The sequence below is a fragment of the Bombina bombina genome, chromosome 2, assembly GCF_027579735.1.
Source record: "Bombina bombina isolate aBomBom1 chromosome 2, aBomBom1.pri, whole genome shotgun sequence".
In the NCBI taxonomy this organism is placed as follows: Eukaryota; Metazoa; Chordata; class Amphibia; order Anura; family Bombinatoridae; genus Bombina; species Bombina bombina.
Genome location: NC_069500.1, coordinates 203386415 through 203410305, shown reverse-complemented (window position 1 = coordinate 203410305; position 23891 = coordinate 203386415). Strand labels below are relative to the sequence as shown.

At 39.0% G+C, this 23891-nt stretch overlaps 1 protein-coding gene across 1 annotated transcript in view; it reads left to right on the top strand.

Moving 5' to 3' along the window:
• The first annotated feature begins 445 nt into the window (after positions 1–445).
• Positions 446–23891, top strand: part of NAIP (NLR family apoptosis inhibitory protein) — a 211543-nt gene continuing 188097 nt past the window's right edge. Inside the window, exons 1-2 of the mRNA XM_053699711.1 lie at positions 446–484; positions 941–1520. Coding sequence (XP_053555686.1) covers positions 944–1520 — 577 coding nt within the window. The 5' untranslated portion in view covers positions 446–484; positions 941–943. The remainder of the gene's footprint in view (positions 485–940; positions 1521–23891) is intronic.

Below are 23891 nucleotides of genomic sequence, written 5' to 3'. Positions count from 1 at the left end.
AAACAGCATTTATTTAATTTATAGTAATCACAGAGGTAAAACTGTGCTGGTTGTGCCCAACTGGGGAATGGATAATAAAGGGATTATCTATCTTTTTAAACTATAAAAATGTTTGAGTTGATGAAGTCTGTGTTTTATCATTCTGTGCAGTTGATGTAGGAGCAAATAAGGTAAGTTTGATCTAAATAATTGCTGTAACTGTTTTCTATCTACATTTTATCAATCGTATATTGGTAAATAGCTTCTATAGAAGAAAAGAGAAAACATGACCCTGTGTAGCATATACATAAACTACTGTATGATGGGTAATATTTATACACCCAAACAATATCTTTCTATTGTCCCATGTTATGTAGCTGTCTTTTACAGTGACTGCCTATCAAACCTCAGCACACATTCTCAAGCAGAACTAGTTAAACACAGTGGGCGGGGTGTACTGAAGAAAGCTCTTTCCTGTGTCTGTGTCAGTTGCAAACAACTCTAGGTAAGAGCAGGCTAGGAAACGTTTTTCTTTTAAATGTAAATGTTATACTTGTTTTATTCAGCAGGTTTGCAGAATTGTGTTGACACTGTTGTGGATGTTTTGTTAATTCAGTGACATTTGTCTAAATTACATTTAGCAAAACAATGTTGTATTGAGTTTGTCACTTAAAGGGACATACTATGATTAGAGGCATTTTATTTGCTATAACCTTGCACTAGCAAATATGAGAGTACACATTGTAGGTGTTAAACACATATGTAAGCAGCAGTGTAATATTAACATGCTATAAAACTGAGCAATTTCTAAATCCCTTTAAGTAAGCATATTTTAGCCTTCTGCAGTCAGAGAAATACATTCAGGCAATTTCAAACTTGCATCATGTATCTTCATTAAACAGTTTAATAATTTTGAGAACTGTTTTCATCTGTTAGATCAATTAATATGTCTTTTATACAGAATATGGCTTCTTCAGCACACACAGAAGTTGGTGAGGAAACGGTTAATGTCATGGATATCCAGGAGTTCAAGCTCTCTGAGATGGAAGAAAGATTGTCATTTTTAAATTTAAGTAATTTATCTCAAATGATCTCTGAGAAAAATAAAGAATTTTCTGATATTCGTCAACAATTGGGGAACAGCTACAACGCTAAAATGAGAAGTGAGTCCTGGAGACTGAAGTCTTTCCTTTCATTTAATAAACTTTCATCTTGGTGTCCAAAAGCTATGGCCAGCGCTGGATTTTATTTTACAGGAACTGATCGCAGCGTCCAGTGCTTTTGTTGTGGTTTAGTTTTCTGTTCAACTAGTTTAAGAACACCCCCATATGAAGACCACTTGAAACATAACCCAACTTGCGGGTTTATTCAAGGAAAGGATGTTGGTAATATCTCCAAATATGATGTGCGTGTTCATTCGCCTATAACAGAGCAAGAGAGCTACTCAGATGAGGAATCCAGATTAAACTCCTTTACAGACTGGCCTTTTTATGTCAAGGTGCAACCCTCTGACCTTGCTCATGCAGGATTCTTCTTCACAGGTGTGTACTGAGCTTTTTAATAATAAAGTTGTGCTCTTCTAATCCTATTTAGAAATGTACTTCACTAATCAACATTAGATTTACTTGTTGTCTGTCATATAGTTTTATAACTGTAAAACAAGGATTAACATGCAGCTATCTGGGTTCTGGAGTCAACCCAAACAATAAATTATGGTTGTCACTCAAAACACAGTTGCTTTTAGCCCCATTGTATTATTCACAGAGAAAGTCTAATCGCTGGGCTAAGTGATTCAGAACTAATTATTAGTCTGTAACCTGAAATTGTAACATAGAAATACATCTTAATCATTGAATGGTTTTCATATTACTTTGCACCACATATTTCAGCATATGCTGTTGTTTCCATCACATCTAGGCTTAAATCTCATGCATACAACAAACACAGTCACTTCCTTGTTTCACTGAAACATAATAGAGAATGTTATTTCTTTCCTATGGCATGGAGAGTCCACAAATCATTCCAATTACTAGTGGGATATTTACTCCTGGCCAGCAGGAGGAGGCAAAGAGCACCCCAGTAGAGCTGTTAAGTATCACTTCCCTTACCCATAACCCCCAGTCATTCTCTTTGCCTCTGTCAAAGGAGGATGTGCAAAGTTGGTGTCTGAAGATATTTAATCCTTTTATGGGTACTTTTCCCTGCAAGCAAGGATTTGGGGCTGTGCTGTGTCCATGTCAATCTCTTTACTAAGAGTAATGGTGACTTTTAGCAGTTAGGAGGCGGCGAGGTGGTCCTTGCTTTATTTCTAACAACTATGCTATCCCCATTATAGTTGGTTACTCTGCTTTTCTTTTTCTACAGGTCACTGTTAGATGTGGAGTAATCTAACACACATAAGAAGCTATTCCCTGCATGACTGCTGCTTCCACAAGTAAGTGCTTTCCCTTCTAGGTTAGAAGGTGCCAGCACTCTTGGAGTTAATTGTACAAGATTTCTGTGGAGTGTGGACGGTAATCAGGGGATTTTGTATGCTAATATAGAGCATATTATTTTCTGGGCAGGGAACATGTAAGGGGCACTGCATTAAGGGACTTTCTGGCTGAGAGGACTCTTGTTATATAGTGGACTATATAGGTGTCTGGGCTCTGTACATTTGGGGTATTTATCCTCTTTTACGTTTTAGGAGGTGTTTTTGGTGCTTGTTTGCCGGAGTTCCAGCAGCCCACTGTTGCGGTCATGTGACTTGTCTGTCAGCCGCTCCGCTTTGGCCTTGGTTAGAGGTTTTGCCTCTCTATAGGAAGTGCTTTGTTTTCATGCCGTTTCTTTCAGAGTGAGAGGCGGGTGACGTAGTTATTTAAATTGTGGTCATGTGACTGAGTTTGTTTTGCGCTTCCTCTATCTGGCTCTGGTGCAGACCAGAGGTTTCTCTGACAAAGTGTCTTTGACAGTGGCTAGTGGACGGTTGGTGAGGACCAAGAGCTTAGTGGGATTTATCTTTTGGTCTTTTGGAGCGGTAAGCCTCGGCAGAGTTAATGGTGTCTGGGTTTTTTGCAGCTATCAGTAAACTGTTTGCAGACATATTTGCCTGTTCATTTTTGATAGAGCTAATGTATCTTATAAAGACTTTGCTGATTCCCTGTCATTATGGACACTAATGAAAATTTAAATTTGCCAATTGACAAATGTTTGTTTTGCTTGGAGGCTCAAGTGGTTCCTCCTGTGCAATTTTGCTCCTCTTGTTTAAATAAGACTTTATTATTTAAAGATAAGATTTCTCCCCGAGAGCCTTCTGTCTCTCAGGATAATGTTGTTTTAGCAATGCCTCAGCTTTCCCCTCAAACATCCCAAGCTTCACATGCAGTTCCCTGCGGTTCCTCTCAACAATCTCCTGGGGTGTTTACTTACCTGGGAATTTCACTGTGCAGATAACTTCTGCTGTTTCAGCAGCCTTATCAGCTTTTGCGAAAGTTTCTGGTAAGCGCAAGAGGAAATCTAAAAATATTAATGTTAATAAGGAGTCTGATTCCGCTAAGGCTGCGTTAGTCAGTTTATCTCAGTTATCTGATGAAGATGATTCCTCAGTGACTTCTGAGGGTGAATTGTCAGATTCTGATACAGTAGTGACCAATTCTGCAGATTCAGAGGAGATTCATTTCAGATTTAAGTTAGAAAACCTTTGAGTACTTTTAAAGGAGGTTCTTGCTACTTTGGAAGAATCCGACTTGTCTGTCGCAGAGAATCCCAAGAGGTCTTGTAAACTTAATAGGGTATATGATGTACCCTCATCTGTGGAAGTGTTTCCAGTTCCAGACCGTATATCATAACTCAGGAATGGGATAAACCAGGGATTCCTTTTCCCCTGTCCCCTGTTTATAAAAAGATGTTTCCTGTTGCTGACTCTATTCGTGACTCGTGGTGCACAGTGCCCAAGGTAGAGGGAGCTATCTCTATTCCTATTGAAGATAGTTGTTCTTTCAAGGATCCCATAAATAAGAAGCTTGAGGCTTTTTTGAAGAAGATGTATGTACATCAGGGATTACAGTGGTGGCCTAGTGCTAGTATTGCTACAGTTGTGGGGGCAACTTGACAGGATCAAGGCTCTAAAGCTATCCAATACCTTTATTTGTGATGCCAACATGCAAGTTCTTAGACTGGGAGCAAAGCTTTCTGGTTTCACTGTTTTAGCTCGCAGAGCTCTGTGGTTAAAGTCTTGGTCTTCGGATGTCAAATCCAAGTCCAAGCTTTTATCTTTGCCTTATAAGGGTAAAACCTTGTTTGGTCCAGGTCTGGCTGAAATGATTTCTAATATTACAGGTAGAAAGGGCTCTTTCCTACCTCAGAATAAAAAGAATAGGCCTAAGGGTCGCCAGAATTCTAATTTTCATTCCTTTCGTAACTTTAAGGGACAAAAGTCTTCCTCCTCCTCTTCCAAATCGGAACAATCTAAGTCATCTTGGAGGTCCAGTCAGCCTTGGAATAAAGGAAAGCAAGCCAAGAAGCCTTCCACTGATCCTAAATAAGTATGAAGGGATCGCCCCCAATCCTGTTTTGGATCAAGTGGGGGCAGGCTCTCTTTCTTTCAGCAGGCTTAGATACGCGATGTCCCAGATCCTTGGGCCATAGACATAGTGTCCCACGGTTACAGAATAGTATTCAAATCTTGTCCTCCCAGGGGCAGATTCCATCTGCCAAGGTTTTCTGTGGACCAGATAACGAGAGAGGCTTTCTTAAACTGCGTAAAGGACCTATCCTCCCTGGGAGTGATTGTTCCAGTTCCACTAGAGGAATAGAGTCTAGAATTCTATTCAAATATTTTTGTAGTTCCCAAAAAGAAGGGCACTTTCCGTCCCATACTCGACCTAAAGTATCTCAATCAATTCCTCAGAGTTCCATCCTTCAAAATGGAGACCATCCATTCCATTCTTCCTTTGGTGCAAGAGGGCCAGTTCATGACGACCATAGATCTGAAGGACACATACCTTCATGTTCCCATTCACAGGGATCATTATCAGTATCTGAGGTTTGCCTTTCTGGACAAACATTTCCAGTTTGTTGACCTTCTTTTTGGCCTTGCTACAGCTCCCAGAATTTTCACAAAGGTTCTGGGGGCTCTTCTGATAGTGGTCAGATCCCAGGGCATTGCTGTGGTGCCTTATCTGGACGACATCTTAGTTCAAGCGCAATCTTTTCATCTAGCAAGATCTCATACAGAGAGATGTTGTTGTCTATTCTTTGTTCCCACATGTAGAAAATGAATCTGGGAAAGAGTTCCCTTGTACCAGATACAAGGGTATGTTTCTTAGGAACAATTATAAATTCTTGTACATGAAGATTTTTCTGACGGACTTCAGAAAATCCATACTTCTTGCTTTTTGCCTTTCTCTCCAGTCTGCTATTCGTCCATCAGTGGCTCAATGCATGGAGGTGATTGGTTTGATGGTTGCTTCCATGGACATTATTCCTTTTGCTCGGTTCCATCTGAGACCTCTGCAACTATGCATGCTCAGTCAATGGAACGGGGACCATTCAGAACTCTCGTAGAGGATAAACCTGGATTCCACAACAAGAGTCTCTCTCTCATGGTGGATTTCACAGGACCATCTCTCTTGGGGTACAGGCTTTCTGAGGCTTTCCTGGGTGATCGTGACCACGGACGCCAGCCTGTTGGGCTGGGGAGCTGTTTGGGGTTCCTTAAAAGCACAGGGTCTGTCGTCTCTTCCAATAAACATCTTGGAATTGAGAGCGATCTTCAATGTTTTGATAGCTTGGCCTCAACTAGCTTTGGTCCAGTGTATCAGATTCCAGTCAGACAACATCACCTTGGTGGCTTACATGAACCACCAGGGGGAACTCAGAGTTCCTTAGCAATGATGGAGGTGAACGGAGTCTCACGATTGTTATCTCTCTGCCATCCACATCCCAGGAGTGGACAACTGGGAAGCAGATTTTCTGAGCAGACAGACTTTTTATCCAGGAGAGTGGGCTCTCCACCCAGAGGTTTTCACAATGATAATTCTCAGGTGGGGGATTCCGGAGTTGGATCTGATGGCGTCTCGTCAAAACGCAAAGCTTCCAAATTACGGTTCAAGGTCAAGAGATCCTCAAGGCATTGTGATAGATGCTCTGGCAGTTCCTTGGAACTTCAATCTAGCATACCTGTTTCCTCCGTTTGCGCTCCTTCCACAAGTTATTGCTCGCATCAAGCAGGAGAGGGCTTCTGTGATTCTAATAGCTCCTGCATGGCCTCGCAGGATCTGGTTCGGGGATCTGGTGACAATGTCATCTCTTCTGCCCTGGATGTTACCTCTGAGGAAGGACCTTCTTCTTTAGGGTCCCTTTCTTCATCCAAATTTGTTTTCTCTGAAACTGACTGCTTGGAGATTGAACGTCTAGTTTTGCCTAAACTTTGCTTCTCTGAGAAAGTCATAGATACTATGCTTCAGGCTCGTAAACCTTTTACTCACAGAATTTACCATAGGGTATGGTGTAAATACCTTCATTGGTGGGATTCAAAGGGTTTTTCTTGGAACAAAGTAAGGGTTCCTCAAAATTTGTCTTTTCTTAAGGAGGGCTTGGAGAAAGGTTTGTCAGTCAGTACTCTGAAGGGTCAGATTTCTGCACTGTCTATTCTTTTGCACAAAACGTCTGACAGTTCTGCCAGATGTTCAGTATTTTGTTCAGGTCTTGGTCAGAAACAGGCCTGTGTTTAAACCTGTTGCTCCTCCTTGGAGCCTTAACCTTGTTCTTAGAGTTTTGCAGGAGGCTCCGTTTGAGCTGATGCATTCTGTTGATATTAAATTACTATCTTGGAAGGTTTTGTTTCTAATTGCTATTTCTTCTGCTCGCAGAGTTTCCAAACTTTCGGCTCTGCAGTGTGATTTTTACCTTACCTTATTTTTCATGCTGATAAGGCGGTCCTCTGTACTAAGCTGGGGTTTCTCCCTAAGGTAGTGTCAGATCACAATATTAATCAGGAAATTGCTGTTCCCTCTTTTTGTCCCAATCCTTCTTCCCAGAAGGAACGTCTTTTGCATAAATCGGATGTTGTGCGTGCTTTAAAATTTTACCTTCAAGCGACTAAAGATTTTTGTCAGACCTGCCCTGTTCGTTGTTTTCTCTGGTAAGGGTAGGGGTCAGAAGGCCACTTCTACCACTCTTTCTCCCTGGTTGAGAAGTGTTATCTGTTTAGCTTATGAGACAGCTGGACAACAGCCTCCTGAGAGAATTACAGCTGATTCTACTAGAGCTGTCTCTTCTTCCTGGGCTTTCAAAAATGAAGCTTCGGTGGAGCAAATTTGCAAGGAGGCCATATGGTCCTCTATTCATACCTTTTCCAAATTTTCCAAATTTGATACTTTTGCCTCGGCTGAGGCTTCTTTTGGGAGAAAAGTTCTTCAAGCGGTGGTGCCTTCGGTTAAGGTCCGCCTGTTTTGTTCTATTTTACTTTAATTCTGTGTCCTCTAGCTTGGGTATTGGTTCCCACTAGTAATTGGAATGATTCATGGACTCTCCATGCCATGGGAAAGAAAACAAAATCTATGCTTACCTGATAAATGTATTTATTTCTAGGCATGGAGAGTCCATGACCCACCCTTATTTACATTCAGGCGGTAGTTTTTTTTTTTAAAAAAAACCTCAGGCACCTCTATACCTTTTTTGTGTTATCGTCTTCTTCCTTTTCGCTTCAGCCAAATGACTGGGGGTTATGGGTAAGGGAAGTGATACTTAACAGCTCTGCTGGGGTGCTCTTTGACTCCTCATTCTGGCCATGAGTGAATATCCCACTCGTAATTGGAATGTTTTGTGGACTCTCCATGCCTGGAAAGAAATACATTTATCAGGTAAGCATACAGTTTGGGTTATTTTAAACTTTCAGCAATGCTCACAAATACTATAGTTACATCCAGGGGCTCCATCAGGGGGTGACAGGGAGCACACTAGTTAGTGGCCTGGCCCCCCCCCCCTGGCCAGGGTGCCATGAATGCCTTAAAATTAGGCCCTAATCCACTTATTTTATGGCCCCCATTTACCTTACCACTGCCTGCTAGGGCTGGATTAACATAGAGGCATGTGGATCTGCAGCTCCAGGCCCATGCCTCTAAATAGTCCCATCCCCCATTCACTATAAGGAACCTGGACCTGTCAGTGGCCTGCTTTGCCTCTCATTGCAGTGGAGCTGAGTGAGGTAAGTGTTATGTGTCTGGGTAGTCCGCCATGTTGAACCCAAGCCCCAGGATACAAACTCATAGGCCAGCTCCAGTCTGGTCCAGGTATTGTAATGCTGTGGGAGAGTGGAGGGGAATACATCATGAGGATGAAACTCTCAGGTAGCAGGGGTAATTTTAAAGCCTGGGGTGAGGGTCAAGGAAGGGAGGACCAGTGTAGCATTCTAAAGGTAACATATTATATGCTTTGGTTTGGATTTTTATTCTGAAAAAAATCAACTACACTCTGTCATTACATCTTCAGATCATCTCCTTATTCGAGACAGCCCAGTGTATGTTTTTGTGTGTGTGAGTGTCAACGTGTGAGTGTCTGTGTGATCTGATCTAGGTTAACAGCTGCTGCAATAAGACTGATGGTATTCTCTATCTCATTCATGAAAGAAAGATGCTGGGTTTCATGTCCCTTTTATATGTTTTGTTTCACTGTTAAAAAACAGCATTGTGTGTGTGTCTGTGTGTGACAGTGTGTGTGTGCTTCTGTGGGGTGTAAGTGTACCTGGGGGTGTCTTTGAGTGTTTCTGTGATTGTGTTTGGTTGTGTGTCTGTGTCTCTCTGTATCTGTGTGTTTCCATGGGTCAGTGTGTCCGTGTGTGTGTGTTTCCATGGGTATGTCTGTGTGTTTCTGTGGGTGTCTGTGTGAGAGTGTTTGAGTGTTTCTGTTGGCGTCTCTGTGTGTATGGCTGTGTATGTTTGTGTATCTGTGTTACTGGCACACTGTAAATATTATAAAATACCTGGTCAGCTTTTGCTCACCTTAAGCCATCCTCCTGGATATTGGCTATTTTTTTCAATTGACGTACAATATGCAGTTTTAAATAGTGACTTTAAAAACTTGCACTGATCATGCTCTTATCATATGAAGCCATATGAAATTGCAGTGGTTCCATTGGGAGGTGTGGGACGGAAGGAAAGAGGTGGGTGGGTATCCCATCATGGGAGGGTAGAATGAGAGACAAATCCCTACACTACGACAAGAAGTTTAGAAGGGGAGAGGAAGGATTACTAGGAGGGAACACGGGGGGATCCCTAAACTACAGAAAAAAATTATAACAAATAATTTAAAAAAATCCCTACCTTGCATACTTGCAGACTGGCTGTCAGTAAAAAAAATTGTTGGTTACCAGTGGGAGGGGGAGGGAAGAGAGCAGCTTGGAAGGGATTAGGAAGATGGTAGGTGTCAAGTGGGAGCAATTTTTCCAGCATTAATCTTACTGAGTAAAATCTTCCTAGCAAAAAGATGGAGGTCTTTAGAGGCTGTGAACCTGTCAAGTTTATTCTTGGGGCAAAACCTTAGTCCCTTTGCTAGCACCTCAATATTTGCTTCAGTCAAAATTATTTTTGACAGATTCACTACCTCCAAACCCCCAGCTCTAGTTGCAGTATTTATTGCTTTTGTGATTTATTCCCCTGTTGGCTAAATTAGACATGCATGATAAAATTACTTTGGAAAATTTAGAGCTCCTATCAGAGGAGAGAACTGAACCAGACGATAATAGTATCATTGGTTTAATGACTTGAGACCTAAATCATCTTATATGCCAGCACTATCTATGGTATTAAGTGTTATGACTTTTGTTAAATTAGTGGACAAAGACTTGAAAAGACTATCTGATGACAATAACAGTTGCAGCAACTTAACTAAAAATCAACGGACAGCCCTGAATGATTTGATTACTGATAATACCATTGTGATTAAGCCATCGGACAAGGGTGGTAACGTGGTCATTCTTAACGTGTCTGACTACAAAACTGAATGCTTACGACAACTTATGAATACTACACAATATGAAGTACAATCCAACTCTTCAATATAAAGACAAATTAGATAGCATTCTTTTTAAAGCCCTTGACAATGGCCTAATCAACAAAAATGAACTGTCATTCATGCAGATTAAATTTCCGGTCACACCGACATTCTACATGATGCCCAAAATGCACAAAAATAAGATTCCTCCCCCGGGACGTCCGATAGTGTCAGGAATGGGGGGGTTTAACGGAAGGAGTAACAAAATATTTGGATTGGTGCTTAAGGCCCTATCTTACTTCTTTACCCTCATATGTCAAAGACACCACTGAAGTTTTGAGAACACTTGATGGCCTTATCCTCACCCCACAAACCATATTGGTATTGATTGACGTAGAAGCGTTATACTCCTCCATTCCTTACACTAAAGGCATTGAGGCCATTAAAGAATATCTTAATCAGAGAAGCCCTACATTTGATAGGCATACAGACTTTGTTGTGGAATTGTTACACTTTGTATTGCATAGGAACTATTTTAAATTTGATGGTAAACACTATAGACAAATTGTGGGCACAGCAATGGGTGCTTGTTGTGCACCAACATATGCCTGCCTCTATCTTGGTAGGTGGGAGAGTGAAAACATATTGGATGCTGCAGGGGAATTTGGTAAAGCAATAGCTTTATGGATTCGCTATATAGATGATGTCCTCCTACTGTTGGAGGCCACATCTGAAAGCCTACTTAAATTATGCAGCTAAACTGTAATGACTGGAACCTCAAATTCACGTTTGAGTGGAGTTATCAATCTCTGTCCTTTTTGGATTTAAAAATTTCCAGATACCAAGATAGATTGGCTACAGAAATCTTTAGAAAAAGCACCTCTGTTAACACTTTATTAGAAGCTACTAGTCACCATCCAAAACACTAAATTAATGCTATCCCCATTGGTCAATATCTCAGACAAAAATGGAATTGCTCATCAGATGAAACTTTCAAACAATATGCTGATGATCTGAGAAAGAGATTCTCAGCATGGGGGTATTCAAATAAGGTAACCAAAAAAGGTTAGAGCGAGTGCAACTCCATGTGAAAAATTATTATATGAAACAGTGGATAGACAAAAAAGCTCAGAAGTCAGATTAATTACCACATTTAATACCAAGTGGGAGGAGCTAAGAACCCTCTTATGTAAATATTGGAATATTCTGACCACAGATACAGAGGTTTATAAAATTGTGGGTGACTACCCGCTAATAACAGCTAGACGTGCCCCCTCCCTAAAGGATAAACAACAGACAAAAGATTGCTGCTTTAAATGTGGAAAATGTAAAATGTGCATCTACTTAGAGGTCAATATATGATAGATGCACAAGGTAAGCCCCACAAAGTAAAAGGTCACATTACGTGCCGCAGTGAGGGGGTAGTGTATGTTGCGTTCTGTTCATGCCCACGTTATTATGTGGGTAAAATGTACAGAAAGTTCAGAGAGCGTATAAAAGAGCACAGAAGAGATATTCTTAATGAAAAAATTAAAGACAGTGGTGTTGATAGCCATTTTTATGATAAACATAACAGCAGTGATATTGACCTGAAATGTATGGGTCTAGAACTGGTGGATATTACAGAGAGAGGAGGGGACTGGGAAAATCTTCTCCTCAAAGCTGAGTGCAAGTGGATCTACAATTTAAATACACTTCAGCCAATAGGCTTGAATGAAGAATTGAATTATGCCCTTCTGACAAGCTAATTATGAGAAATATTGTAATACTTTTGTTTTTCCCTTTGAATTTTATCTTTAGTGACCCCACAAGATTATTACTAGCATATTTTTGCAAATTCAAATTAAGCACACTTGAGAATACATGGAGTGATTACATTTTTGGTATTATTTGGTTTTCCCTTTGTGGGAACATATCCCTTGCTATTGTATTATTAGATATTGAATGATTTAAATATATATGTCTATCCCTACCTTATGTGTATATACATTTTTTTTTATCTTGTAGAGGTTTAAAATTAAAAATGAAGTATAAGCATAATTTGAGTTATGACATGTATATATGGTTACTGACAATGGGTACCAACGGCTTATGAATTATTTAGTTTGACATGTTATATCATATATGTTAACGTTTTTTTTAGTTAGATTTAATAGAGCTATAGAAGTCCAATTTTACCTGCGGGCAGAGGTATAAATTGAGCAGAATCAGCCTAACGTCAATTGATCATGCCTGAGGAAGCCCCTAGTGATGTGAGGGTGAAACACTTGTAGCGGTTTGTCTTAAAGACTAATGCCGGTCTCCATGCTGTTTGGAATTACAGCGATATACTAATACACCTAGGAGCCCTAAATCAACTCCCTATGTAAGTACAGGACTTTCCTTCTTTTCCTCAACGAGCAGTGAATTTGGAGGGGACGGATGTGATTATCCACTACTAATACAGGTAAAACATGGATCCTATGCTATGTAAAGCGTGGTGTTGAATTACCTGTAATATCATATTCCGATACTGAGAACTGTGTTCACGGCCCAAGCTTTGTCAGAAAAAGGGTGATACATTGTCTAACAGCGAGTGGCAGTACATGATTACATACTCCCCTGTTATTTATGGTCCAGTGAGTGAAATCTCTAGGCGGACCAGTACCAGCTCTGTTGTGTTGCTAAATTTACTACTACATAGGGAGTAAGGGCGAAGATTTACAGCCTGAGGGGATACCCAATGAAAAATGTTACAATCATAAGGCTGTCAGCTTTTAAAAGATAAATATTACAAATACAAGACTACCAGCTGCTAAATGTATCTACAGGAAATTATGGAATAGAAACAGTTTGATACCATTGTGTGAAGTTTTCTTTTTTGCAAGATCTTGCTACATTTTTTAATCACACTGCCTGTCTGGGACTTGTGAACTTTGTATACACTTATGGTGACAGGGATCCCTGCTTTAGACATTTGATAGATCAATTGTTGTATTTATGATCATCAATTGGATGGTCATATATACTTTACTTTCATATAGGTGGCAAGAGTCCATGAGCTAGTGACGTATGGGATATACATTCCTACCAGGAGGGGGCAAAGTTTCCCAAACCTCAAATGCCTATAAATACACCTCCCACCTCACTCATACCTCAGTTTTACAAACTTTGCCTCCTTAAGAGGTGGTGAAGCATGATGTGCTTGGTTTCTACAGTGAAAGGCGCTTCTAAGCATATTGAAGCCCAGTTCCTCTCTAAGTGCAGTGTTTGTCTGAGGGATGTGAAGGGAGTATTGCCTGATGATACCATGTTTTCACTTATGGGAAATCTATTCTAGGGCTCTCTGTAAATCGGTCGCGGGGATTGATCTGCTGCCTCCCTTTACAGATCGACATTATACTCCTCTACCATTACCTCTGCTGATATGTTTCAGTACTAGTTTGTCTGTCTGCTATATGTGGATGGATGTCTTCTGGTAAGTATATATCAAGACACTCTCAGCTATGGAAGGCACTTTATATTATAAAGTTCTTAATGTTTATTGCATATTTTAGCCATGAGTCAGGTCTGTTAATATTTCCCTTTGCAGTCACACAGTTTCAGAATGGAAATTATGTTTATGGGAGAATTTAGTTTGTTTTTTTTTCTTACCTGGGGTTCCGGTTAGCTGTTAACATGGAGTCTGTTGTTAAAATTTCCACGGGCAAATTAGGCTCACGATGACGCAAATTGCATCATTTTATTGTGTCATTTTTGGCGCAAATATTTTTGGTGCGAAATTGTGCCTACTGTGATGCGAGTTGTGTCATTTCATTGCGTCATTTTTGGCGCGAGGTCGCATCTATTATGAAGCGAGTTGCGTTTTTTTAGTGCGTTGTTCTTGGCGCCAAAATTTGTTATATTAAGCCTCTCCCTTTAATGCTTGCTGCTCTCATTATATATATTTATATAGAGAGAGAGAGCTATGAAACTTGCTTTTGATTTTACTTTTTGTATAAGAATTTTAGCATAAGCATTTTTTTCCCATTCCTGAAATTGCTATTTTGAGGAAATTGGATATTTTGTTTAAATTATATTTTTTCTTTTTTGTTACGTTTTGCAAGATGTCTCAAACTGATCCTGCCTCTGATGTTACTGTAGGAACTAAGCTGCATGAACACAATTCTACCAAAGCTTAGTGTGTTTGTTGTAAACAAGCTGATCTTATTTCTCAATTATGTGGCATTTGTTATGACAAATTATTACATGCTGATAATGTTTATATGAGTACAAATACATCTACTGTTATTCATTCTCAGTCTAATGTACCTGATATTCCTGCAGATATGAATTTTTTTATTGCTGCAGCCATAGAGAAGGCTATGACTGCTATTCCGCCTTCAAATAAACATAAAAGGTCTTTCCAAATTTGTCATAGATCCATTAAATTTTGTACTGACTGACAGCATACTGAAATATCCTCTACTGATGAGGGTTCCTCTGCCTCAGAGGATCCTGCATCAGAGACAGACATTGTCAAATCTTCTTTTTTATTTAAAATTGAACATATTCGTTCTCTATTAAAGGAAGTATTGTTTACTTTGGGTATTGAGGAGTCTAGTCCTCCTGATAGAAAAGCTAATAATTGTTTAAATTCTGTATTTAAGACTTCTGAGGTTACTCCTGAAGTTTTTCCTATTCCAGATGCTATCTCCAATATGATTGCTAAAGAATGGTCTAAACTTGGTACCTCTTTTAACCCTTCTTCTAGGTTTAAGAAGTTGTATCCTTTACCTGTGGCTAGTCTAGAGTTTTGGGAAAAGGTCCCTAAGGCTATTTCCAATCTTGCCAAACGTACTACTATTCCTATGGAAGATAGTACTTATTTTAAGGATCCTTTAGATAGGAAGCTTGAATTTTACCTTAGAAGAGCATATTTACATACTGGTTATATTCTTAGATCAGCTATTTCTATGGCTGATGTTGCTACTGCTTCAACTTTTTGGTTGGCCAGTTTAGCGCAGCAGTTATCAGATCCTGAACTATCTAGCATTGTTCTTTTACTTCATCATGTAAATCATTTAATTTGTTATGCTATATTTGATGTCATTAAGATTAATGTCAAATCTATGTCTTTAGCTATTCTAACTAGAAGATCTTTATGGCTTAAATCTTGGAATGCTGACATGGTGTTTGGTTCTCAATTGGATTCTATTATCTCCACTATCACTGGGGTTAAGGGAGTTTTTCTGCCCCAAGACAAGAAATTTAAGGGTAAATTTAAAGCTCCCTATCGTTTTCGTTCCTTTCGTCAGAATAGAGAACAGAAAACCTCTCCTTCCCCTAAGGCCTCTGGCTCTAATTGGAGACCATCTCCGAATTAGAATAAATCCAAGCCTTATAAGAAACCAAAACCAGCCCCTAAGACTGCATGAAGGTGCAGCCCTCAAACCAGTTCTTTTGGTGGGGGCAGACTAAAGATTCTGTCCAAAATCAGTGGATTCAGAATATTGTTTCTCGAGGGTATCGAATAGGTTTCAGAATAAGACCTCCTATGGGAAGATTCTTTCTTACTCATGTTCCAACAAACCCTGTGAAGGTTTTTCTGAAGTGTCTTTCAGATCTAGAGCTTTCAGGGGTGATTGTACCAGTTCCTCAGCAGGAACAGGGATTGGGTTTTTATTCAAATCTATTCATTGTCCCAAAGAAGGAAGATTCTTTCAGACCAATTCTGGATCTGAAAACTTTAAATCGTTTTGTAAGAGTCCCAACTTTCAAGATGGTGACTATAAGGACTATTCTGCCTTTTGTTCAACAAGGTCATTTCATGTTCACAATAGACTTATAGGATGCTTATCTTCACATTCTGATTCATCCAGACTACTATCGTTTTCTGAGATTCTGTTTTCTAGATGAGCATTACCAATTTGTCCCTCTTCTATATGGCCTAGCAACAGCACCAAGAATTTTCTCGAAGGTTCTTGGTGCCCTTCTATCTGTAATCAGAGAGCAGGCTATTGCGGTGTTTCCTTATTTGGATGATATCTTGGTACTAGCTCAATCTTTTCATTTAGCAGAATCTCACACGAAACAACTAATGTTGTTTCTTCAAATACATGGTTGGAGGATCAATTTACCAAAGAGTTTATTGATTCCTCAGACAAAGGTCACTTTCTTAGGTTTCCAGATATATTCAGTGTCCATGACTCTTTCTCTAACAGACAAGAGACAAATGAAATAGGTCTTAGCTTGCCTAAACCTTCAGTCTCTATCATTCCCTTCAGTGGCTATGTGCATGGAAGTTTTAGGTCTCATGATTTCAGCATCAGACGCCATTCCCTTTGCTCATTTTCATATGAGACCTCTACAGCTTTGCATGTTGCACCAGTGGTGCAGGAATTTATACTCAGATATCACAGTTGATATACTTAAATCTCAACACTCAACTCTCTCTGACTTGGTGGTTAAACCATCACCTTATTGTTCAAGGGGCCTTCTTTGTTCGTCCTTCCTGGACTGTGATCACAACAGATGCAAGTCTTACAGGTTGGGGAGCTGTCTGGGGATCTCTAACAGCACAAAAAGTTTGGAATCCTCAAGAGGAGAGGTTAACAATCAATATTTTAGAACTCCATGCTATTTTCAGAGCTCTTCAGGCATGGCCTCTATTGAAGAGAGAACTTTACATTCGTTTTCAAACAGACAATATCACAACAGTGGCATATGTCAATCATCAAGAAGGGACTCGCAGTCCTTTAGCAATGGAAGAAGTTTCTCTGATACTTTCTTGGGCGGAATTCAACTCTTGTCAAATCTCTGCGATTCATATCCCAGGTGTAGACAATTGGGAAGCGGATTATCTCACCCGTCATACTCTACATCCGGGGAAGTGGTCTCTCCATCCAGATGTGTTTTTTTAACTTGTACAGATGTGGGGTCTTTCAGAAATAGATCTGATGGCCTTTCATCTGAACAAGAAACTTCCCAGATACCTTTTCAGGTCCAGGGATCAGGTGGAAATTATGGATGCTCTAGCAGTTCCCTGGTTTTACCAACCTGCTTAAATTTTTTTGCCTCTGATTCTTCTTCCAAAGGTGATCTCCAAGATCATAATGGAACAATCTTATGTGTTTCTGATAGCACCAGCATGGCCTCACAGGTTTTGGTATGTGGACCTTGTCCGAATGTCTAGTTGCCAGCCTTGGTCACTTCCAATAAGACCAGACCTTCTGTCTCAAGGCCCAGTTTTCCATCAGGATCTCAAATCTCTAAATTTGAAGACATGGAAATTGAATGCTTAGTTCTTAGTCATAGAAGTTTTTCTGAGTAATTAACACTATGATACAGGCTCGTAAGTCTGTTTCAAGGAAGATTTATCATAGGGTTTGGAAAACCTATATTTCATGGTGTTCCACTCATGATTATTCTTGGCATTCTTTTAGAATCCCTAGGATTCTACAGTTTCTTCAGGATGGTTTGGATAAAGGTTTGTCTGCAAGTACTTTGAAAGGACAAATCTCTGCTCTTTCTGTCTTATTTCATAGAAAGATTGCTAATCTTCCTGATATTCACTGTTTTGTTCAGGCTTTGATTCGTATCAAACCTGTTATTAAATCGATTTCTCCTCCTTGGAGTCTCAAAGATTTTGCAGGCTCCTCCTTTTGAGCCTATGCATTCTTTGGATATTAAACTACTTTCTTGGAAAGTGTTATTTCTTTTGGCTATCTCTTCTGCTAGAAGAGTTTATGAATTGTCTGCTATCTCTTGTGAATCTCCTTATCTAATTTGTCATCCAGATAAAGCTGTTTTGCAGACTTTGTTTAAATTTTACCTAAAGTTGTGAATTCTAACAACATCAATAGGGAAATTATTGTTACTTCCTTGTGTCCTAATCCTAAGAATAATCTTGAAAGGTCTTTACATTCTTAGGATGTGGTAAGAGCTTTGAAATATTATGTTGAGGCTACTAAAGATTTCAGAAAGACTTCTAGTCTATTTGTTATTTTTTCTGGTTCCTGAAAAGGTCAAAAAGCCCCTGCCATTTCCTTGGCATCTTGGTTAAAGCTTTTGATTCACAAAGCTTATTTGGCTGTGTGGCAGTCTCCGCCTCAGCGAATTACAGCTCATTCTACTAGATCAGTCGCCACATCTTGAGCTTTAAAGAATGAAGCTTCAGTTGATCAAATTTGCAAAGCAACAACTTGGTCTTCTTTGCATACATTTACTAAATTTATACCATTTTGATGTGTTTGCTTCTTCGGAAGCAGCCTTTGGTAGAAAGGTTCTTCAGTCAGCTGTCTCAGTTTTATTCTAGTGCCTATGATTTGAGGTTTTTTAATTTTTTTTAAGAAAGCTTAATTATTTTTTGGATTTAATTTCTCAGCGGAAATAGCTGTTTTTATTTTATCCCCCCCTCTTTAGTGACTCGTGGACTTCCACAACTTGGGTATTATACCCCATACGTCACTAGTTCATGGACTCTTGCCACCTATGAAAGAAAACATAATTTATGTAAGAACTTACCTGGTAAATTATTTTTTTTTATGGTGGCAAGAGTCCATGAGACCCACCCAATTTTTGGGGGTTATGATTTTTTTTATATAAAGCACTTTATTTATCCTGTTCCTCTTTTCTATGCTTTTACTCCTTTTACACCTCATTAACTTGGCTATACATTAAACTGAGGTATGAGTGAGGTGGGAGGTGTATTTATAGGCATTTGAGGTTTGGGAAACTTTGCCCCCTCCTGGTAGGAATGTATATCCCATACGTCACTAGCTCATGGACTCTTGCCACCATGAAAGAAATTAATTTATCAGATAAGTTCTTACATAAATTATGTTTTTTACTTTTGCTCTTGATCAACTGAATACATCAGTTGGTACTTATTGATGTGTGTGCTTTCTGGAGATTTGGTAGCCTTTGTATCTTATGAGGCTTAATATGGGGTTGCTGGGTAAGGTTTACTAAATTTTTCTTTCTTAGTTGAATGTTTATACATTAAGCCTCCGTGCACCTTGGTCACCACAACAGCATTGGTATATTGTGGGGCCTTGACCATAATCTGATATATCCCGCCCTAGCTGGTACAACTCAGTTTAAATATATATATATATATCCAAATACAAGCAAGGGAATTTCCAGCCGTGAGTAGATTAAAACTTGAAATTTATTGAAATATGTTTAAAAGCATATCCAAAACATGGGGAAAATAAAAGGGCATCAGATCAGGTCAGGTCTTACGCGTTTCAGCTCTGTTGAGCCGTACTCATAGACCTCTGATCTGGTGCAGTAATTGCACAACTATATACATTTCATAATGAGGTTAATTAAAAACAGTCTTGCCCAATTAGTCTCAGACAGTTAACCCCTGAGTGTTATTATGTGTATAGTATCCTCTCTATTATATTATATAGTATGGGGTACCTGAAACTTTTAATGTGAGTATATGCTTTTTTAATTGTAGGCTTCTGGAGTCTGTTGTTGTTTAGAATATAACATTAATTCGAGTTTATCAAAATCATTGTCTTTGGTTTAAATATTAGTGTCATCTCGAAATTGTTATTTACAGAATTTAAATTTCATTTGTGTGTATTTGAGTTTATTTGAATTCCAGTGCTCTAGGTTAAACCCTTGGTTATCTAGTTACTTGAATATATCTTAATCCTTTACTTTCTTCGCTAGAATTGCTTATACAATAGGTTTATTTCCAAAAATTTATAAGCTCAAACCTGGAATTAAATCCATAGGGTACATTTGTTTTCATACGGAACATCCACTATACCTCTTTTTTACTGAGTATACTGTCCAGATCTCCCCCCCTTGAATCTAGGGTTATTTTTTCTACTATTGTCCATCTGAGTGATGTGGTGTTCCTATTGTGTACCTCTATAAAATGTTTAGTTATTGGTAGCAGTTTGTCCTCTCTTTGTCTGCTCTTTTCAGTGTCTACTGTGATACTGGATAAGTGCTCCCTAATTCTATTTCTTATTTCTCTCACCGTTTTTCCAATATACTGAAGTTTGCAAATATTGCACTCTATGAGGTACACTACCCCTTTGTCTCTGCAATTTAAGTGTTTATTTATTTGGAGTATTTCTCCTGTCTTGGTCGATTTGAAGGTGTTTCCTATATCTGCATGTTCACAAGCTTTACAGTCACTGTAACCACATTTGTAGAGGCCTTTAGATTGTAACCAAGTTGTTCTTTTGTTCATTTTTAGATTAGTTGGGGAGACTATATTCCCTATAGTCCTGCCTCTTCTATATGAAAAAAGACAATTACTGTCTATTATCTTTGCTAGACTGTTATCTGCCTTCAAAATAGGTAGGTGTTTCTTGATTATATTACATATTTGGTTATATTGGGGTGAGTATTGTGTGACAAACTTGATTCTATTTGTGTCAAATCTGGGTTTCTTTTTGGGTTTAGTTACAATTAAATCTCCCTGTGCCTTATTAGACACTGCCATGCGTGCATTCTTTATAGTTTGTTTGTTGTAGCCCCTCACTTTAAGTTGTTTATCTAGAAGATTTGCTTCTTTTAGATAATCTTCGTCATTAGAGCAGTTTCTTTTTATTCTAATGTGTTGACCCTTTGCTATGGCTCTGAAGGTTTCTTTGGGGTGTTCGCTCCTTGCGTGTAAAAGTGCATTCCTAGTTATTGTTTTTTTATATATTGTGGTTTCAATTACGCCATTAAAGTAATTACCTCGCAGTGTGAGGTCCAGATAATTAATTTCCTTATTTTTTAACTCATGTGTGAATCTTATTCCCATCTTATTATTTCCTATGTATTGCAGGAAATTTTCTATTGAAGCATCATCCCCCTCCCATATTAGAATCAGGTCATCTATGAATCTATGGTAAAGCTTGATATTTTCCCTGAAGGGGCTTCCATCCGCATAGATGTGGCACAGCTCCCACCAGCCCATGAATAAGTTGGTGTAAGTGGGGGCAAACTTTGCCCCCATAGCTGTGCCACATCTCTGCAGATATATATATATATATATAAACATACAACCTAATTTTCCTCTTTGATAAATTTTGTCCTGTGTCTTAAAAGTTTTGTATCATCGTTGTACTTTTATCTTTGTACAGTGCTGCAGAATTTGTTGCTAAAGAATAATAATAATAACAATATATATATATATATATATATATATATATATATATATATATATAATATGTATATATACAGGGCTCAAAATTTCCACTAGCCATTGGCCATTTAACAGTGGCGAGTGAAAGTTAGTGAGTGAATGTTGGACTACCTGCTACAAATATTATCTAAAGGGATATTATATATCCATGAAATGGGAAGTATATTATATTCCTCTAGGGCTATAGGGACCACATTTATGCTTAGACTGTTACTTCTAAGCAGGGTCAGTTTCAGAACAAATGAAATGGGGGCATTTTTTTTCACGAGGGGGCACGCATTTACAAAGCATGTATGAGAGTCAAAATAAGAGCAGACCTACATATTCTGCAGGAAAGTGTAGCTTCTGGCTGACTTATCCTTATCCCCCACTATTAACATTGGGAGAATATGTGCTAAATCACTAGGTAAAAGAATGAAGTCTAAGTCCTATGCACTGCACTAAAACAGAGCCATTGAACTTGAGACCCCCAGTGCAATAGCTCCTTAAAAACAATTCACCCCTGAATCACCATGATCCAAAACCCTTAAACTCATTCTCAAATCTCAATCATGTGATTTGAGGCCCGGCCTATGATCACAGTGCACTTCTAAGGCGTTGATAGAGGCTGGTAGCCATTTATAGACTTATATTTATATGATACAATCATATTCTTTTCATGGTCTATTGTTTAAGAAAATGAGTAACTCACGATAGTTAGGTAAAATGAATAGGGTTAAAGACAAGTCCAAAAAGTCTCTAACTTCCAATTCCAAATAAGAGGTAAAGACACAGAGCACCTTGCAGATGCGTGATGCAACCTCACAGTTCGGCAGCAAATTCCGCCCCCAGAATGCAGCATTACATAAAAATTCATTATTTTATTTATTATTTTTTAAGCGTATGATCCCATATCAATATTTTTTTTTTTTTTTTTTTTCCTTTTGTATGCATGGTACTTTTTTCAGTTTAATGTCCCTTTAACTCATTCATGTGACATAGAAATTTTAAAAACTTTCAATTATAGGGACAAACTTTAAAGACAAAAAATATATATAATAAATAAAATATTGCATCAACATACAGAAATAGCTTTGTTATAAAGCTGCACTTAATTTTCTGTGCAAGTTTGGCACCAACCACTGTAGCCATATCTGTATACTTAGACATCAATTGTTTTTTTCCTAACCAGAAAAAGCAGCTCATGAAACCGTCCTTTACTGTGTGCAGCCCAGAAGCTAAATCCAGGAACATTCCTTGCTGTAGAAGGGTAGTGTTTAACCACTAAGGCAACTCAAAAATAAAATAAAAGTGTGTGTGAGATAGATATTATATATACACACACATGCCCTGTTACCGCAGCTACATTGTGATAGGCCATAGGCACAGATTCGTTATGCACCTTGATTAGATCAGAACAAAACAATTTATAGGAAACTGGCATTCAAAATTTAAGAGGGGACAGGGCAAAGAGAGAAAAAGTGATAATTACTATTTTAAATCACAAGGTTATTTAAAAGATAAGAACCAATCTGAACATTACGTTTATGAGATATTGCACACACGCGGATACAATAGATCCCATAACAAACACACAAACATGCAGAGAATGTTAAAAAAAAAAGAAAAAAAGAATTTAGAGTCCAAGCTGCTGAACAGAGGTATTTATAGACTCGATTCCAAGTGGGTAGGAGACCATACAGCCAAGGGGACAGTTTGTACCTAACATGTGTAGGGCCCTTCATTGCTGCCAAGTGCTGGGAATCTGGGAGAAATACAAGGAGAAAATAAGAGGAGGGTTATACCCACCCAAGAAAATACAACAATCTAGAGAAAACAACATTGGCTACAGCTGAAGTGCAACCACAATGAGCATATAGTTAGACAACCAGAAAGATTCATACACTGGGGTGGAAATATAGTCTGTAGAGCCATCAGGCCTATTACAACTTGCTTCATCAAATGGGAATGGAGGGTGCTACTTTCACAAATCCAGGTATTTTGCGCTGTACCCCTGTAAAAGTCTGATTATCTAGTAGACCTTTACAGTAATTGAGTTTGCCTTTGCAGACAATTCCTCAGTTTACATGGCAGAGAACTTCACACAAGAATCTGCAACATCTGACCCTTTTGGCATTCAAAGTGTTGTGAGATTGTAAAGACCACAGTGCATAGACTGCACAGTTTGCAGTAGATAAAAGGTCTTTAACACAGCTCAATCACTTCATTAAATTAAAAAAATAAAATGTTTTAACACTTTCTTCCCCCAGAAAATTAGATTTACTTGATTGCAACCCTTGACTTGTATATAAATCCCAGAATGAATTGCACAGGCAGCAGATCCCAACCTGCACCAGAGCCTTGTCACCGAGGTAGCTTCAGAACACACATTAAACAGTGTGAGTGGGAAATAAGGTGGAACCAAACTGGGCAAGCGCAGGAACACCAAGCATGGGAGTGAGGGGCTAAGTGATGTCCTGCAGGTCTCAAAGCAAGGAAGGGATCTTTTGCATTATATGATTTATGGGTGATCTGCAGGTATTTGGCAAGGGATACATGGAGAACAGCTGTGTATGTTTGCAGCATGGAAGGTGTATGACAAGTCTGGCAGGAGGGAGATTAAGGGACACAGTTTAAGACAAAGAATGTCTGACAGGATCAGAATTTAGGAGTAACCTGGACAGGGAAACACCAGTGGGTACCGGTCCCTCTGGCAGTGAACTGTTTAGATTATTATTAAATTAACATTGCTACCATTAGATCCAGGACTCCAATCCCAGTAGTCAGTACCCTGAGAACGCTCATTCCATAGGCTGTTCCACATAAAGAATGCAGGGAT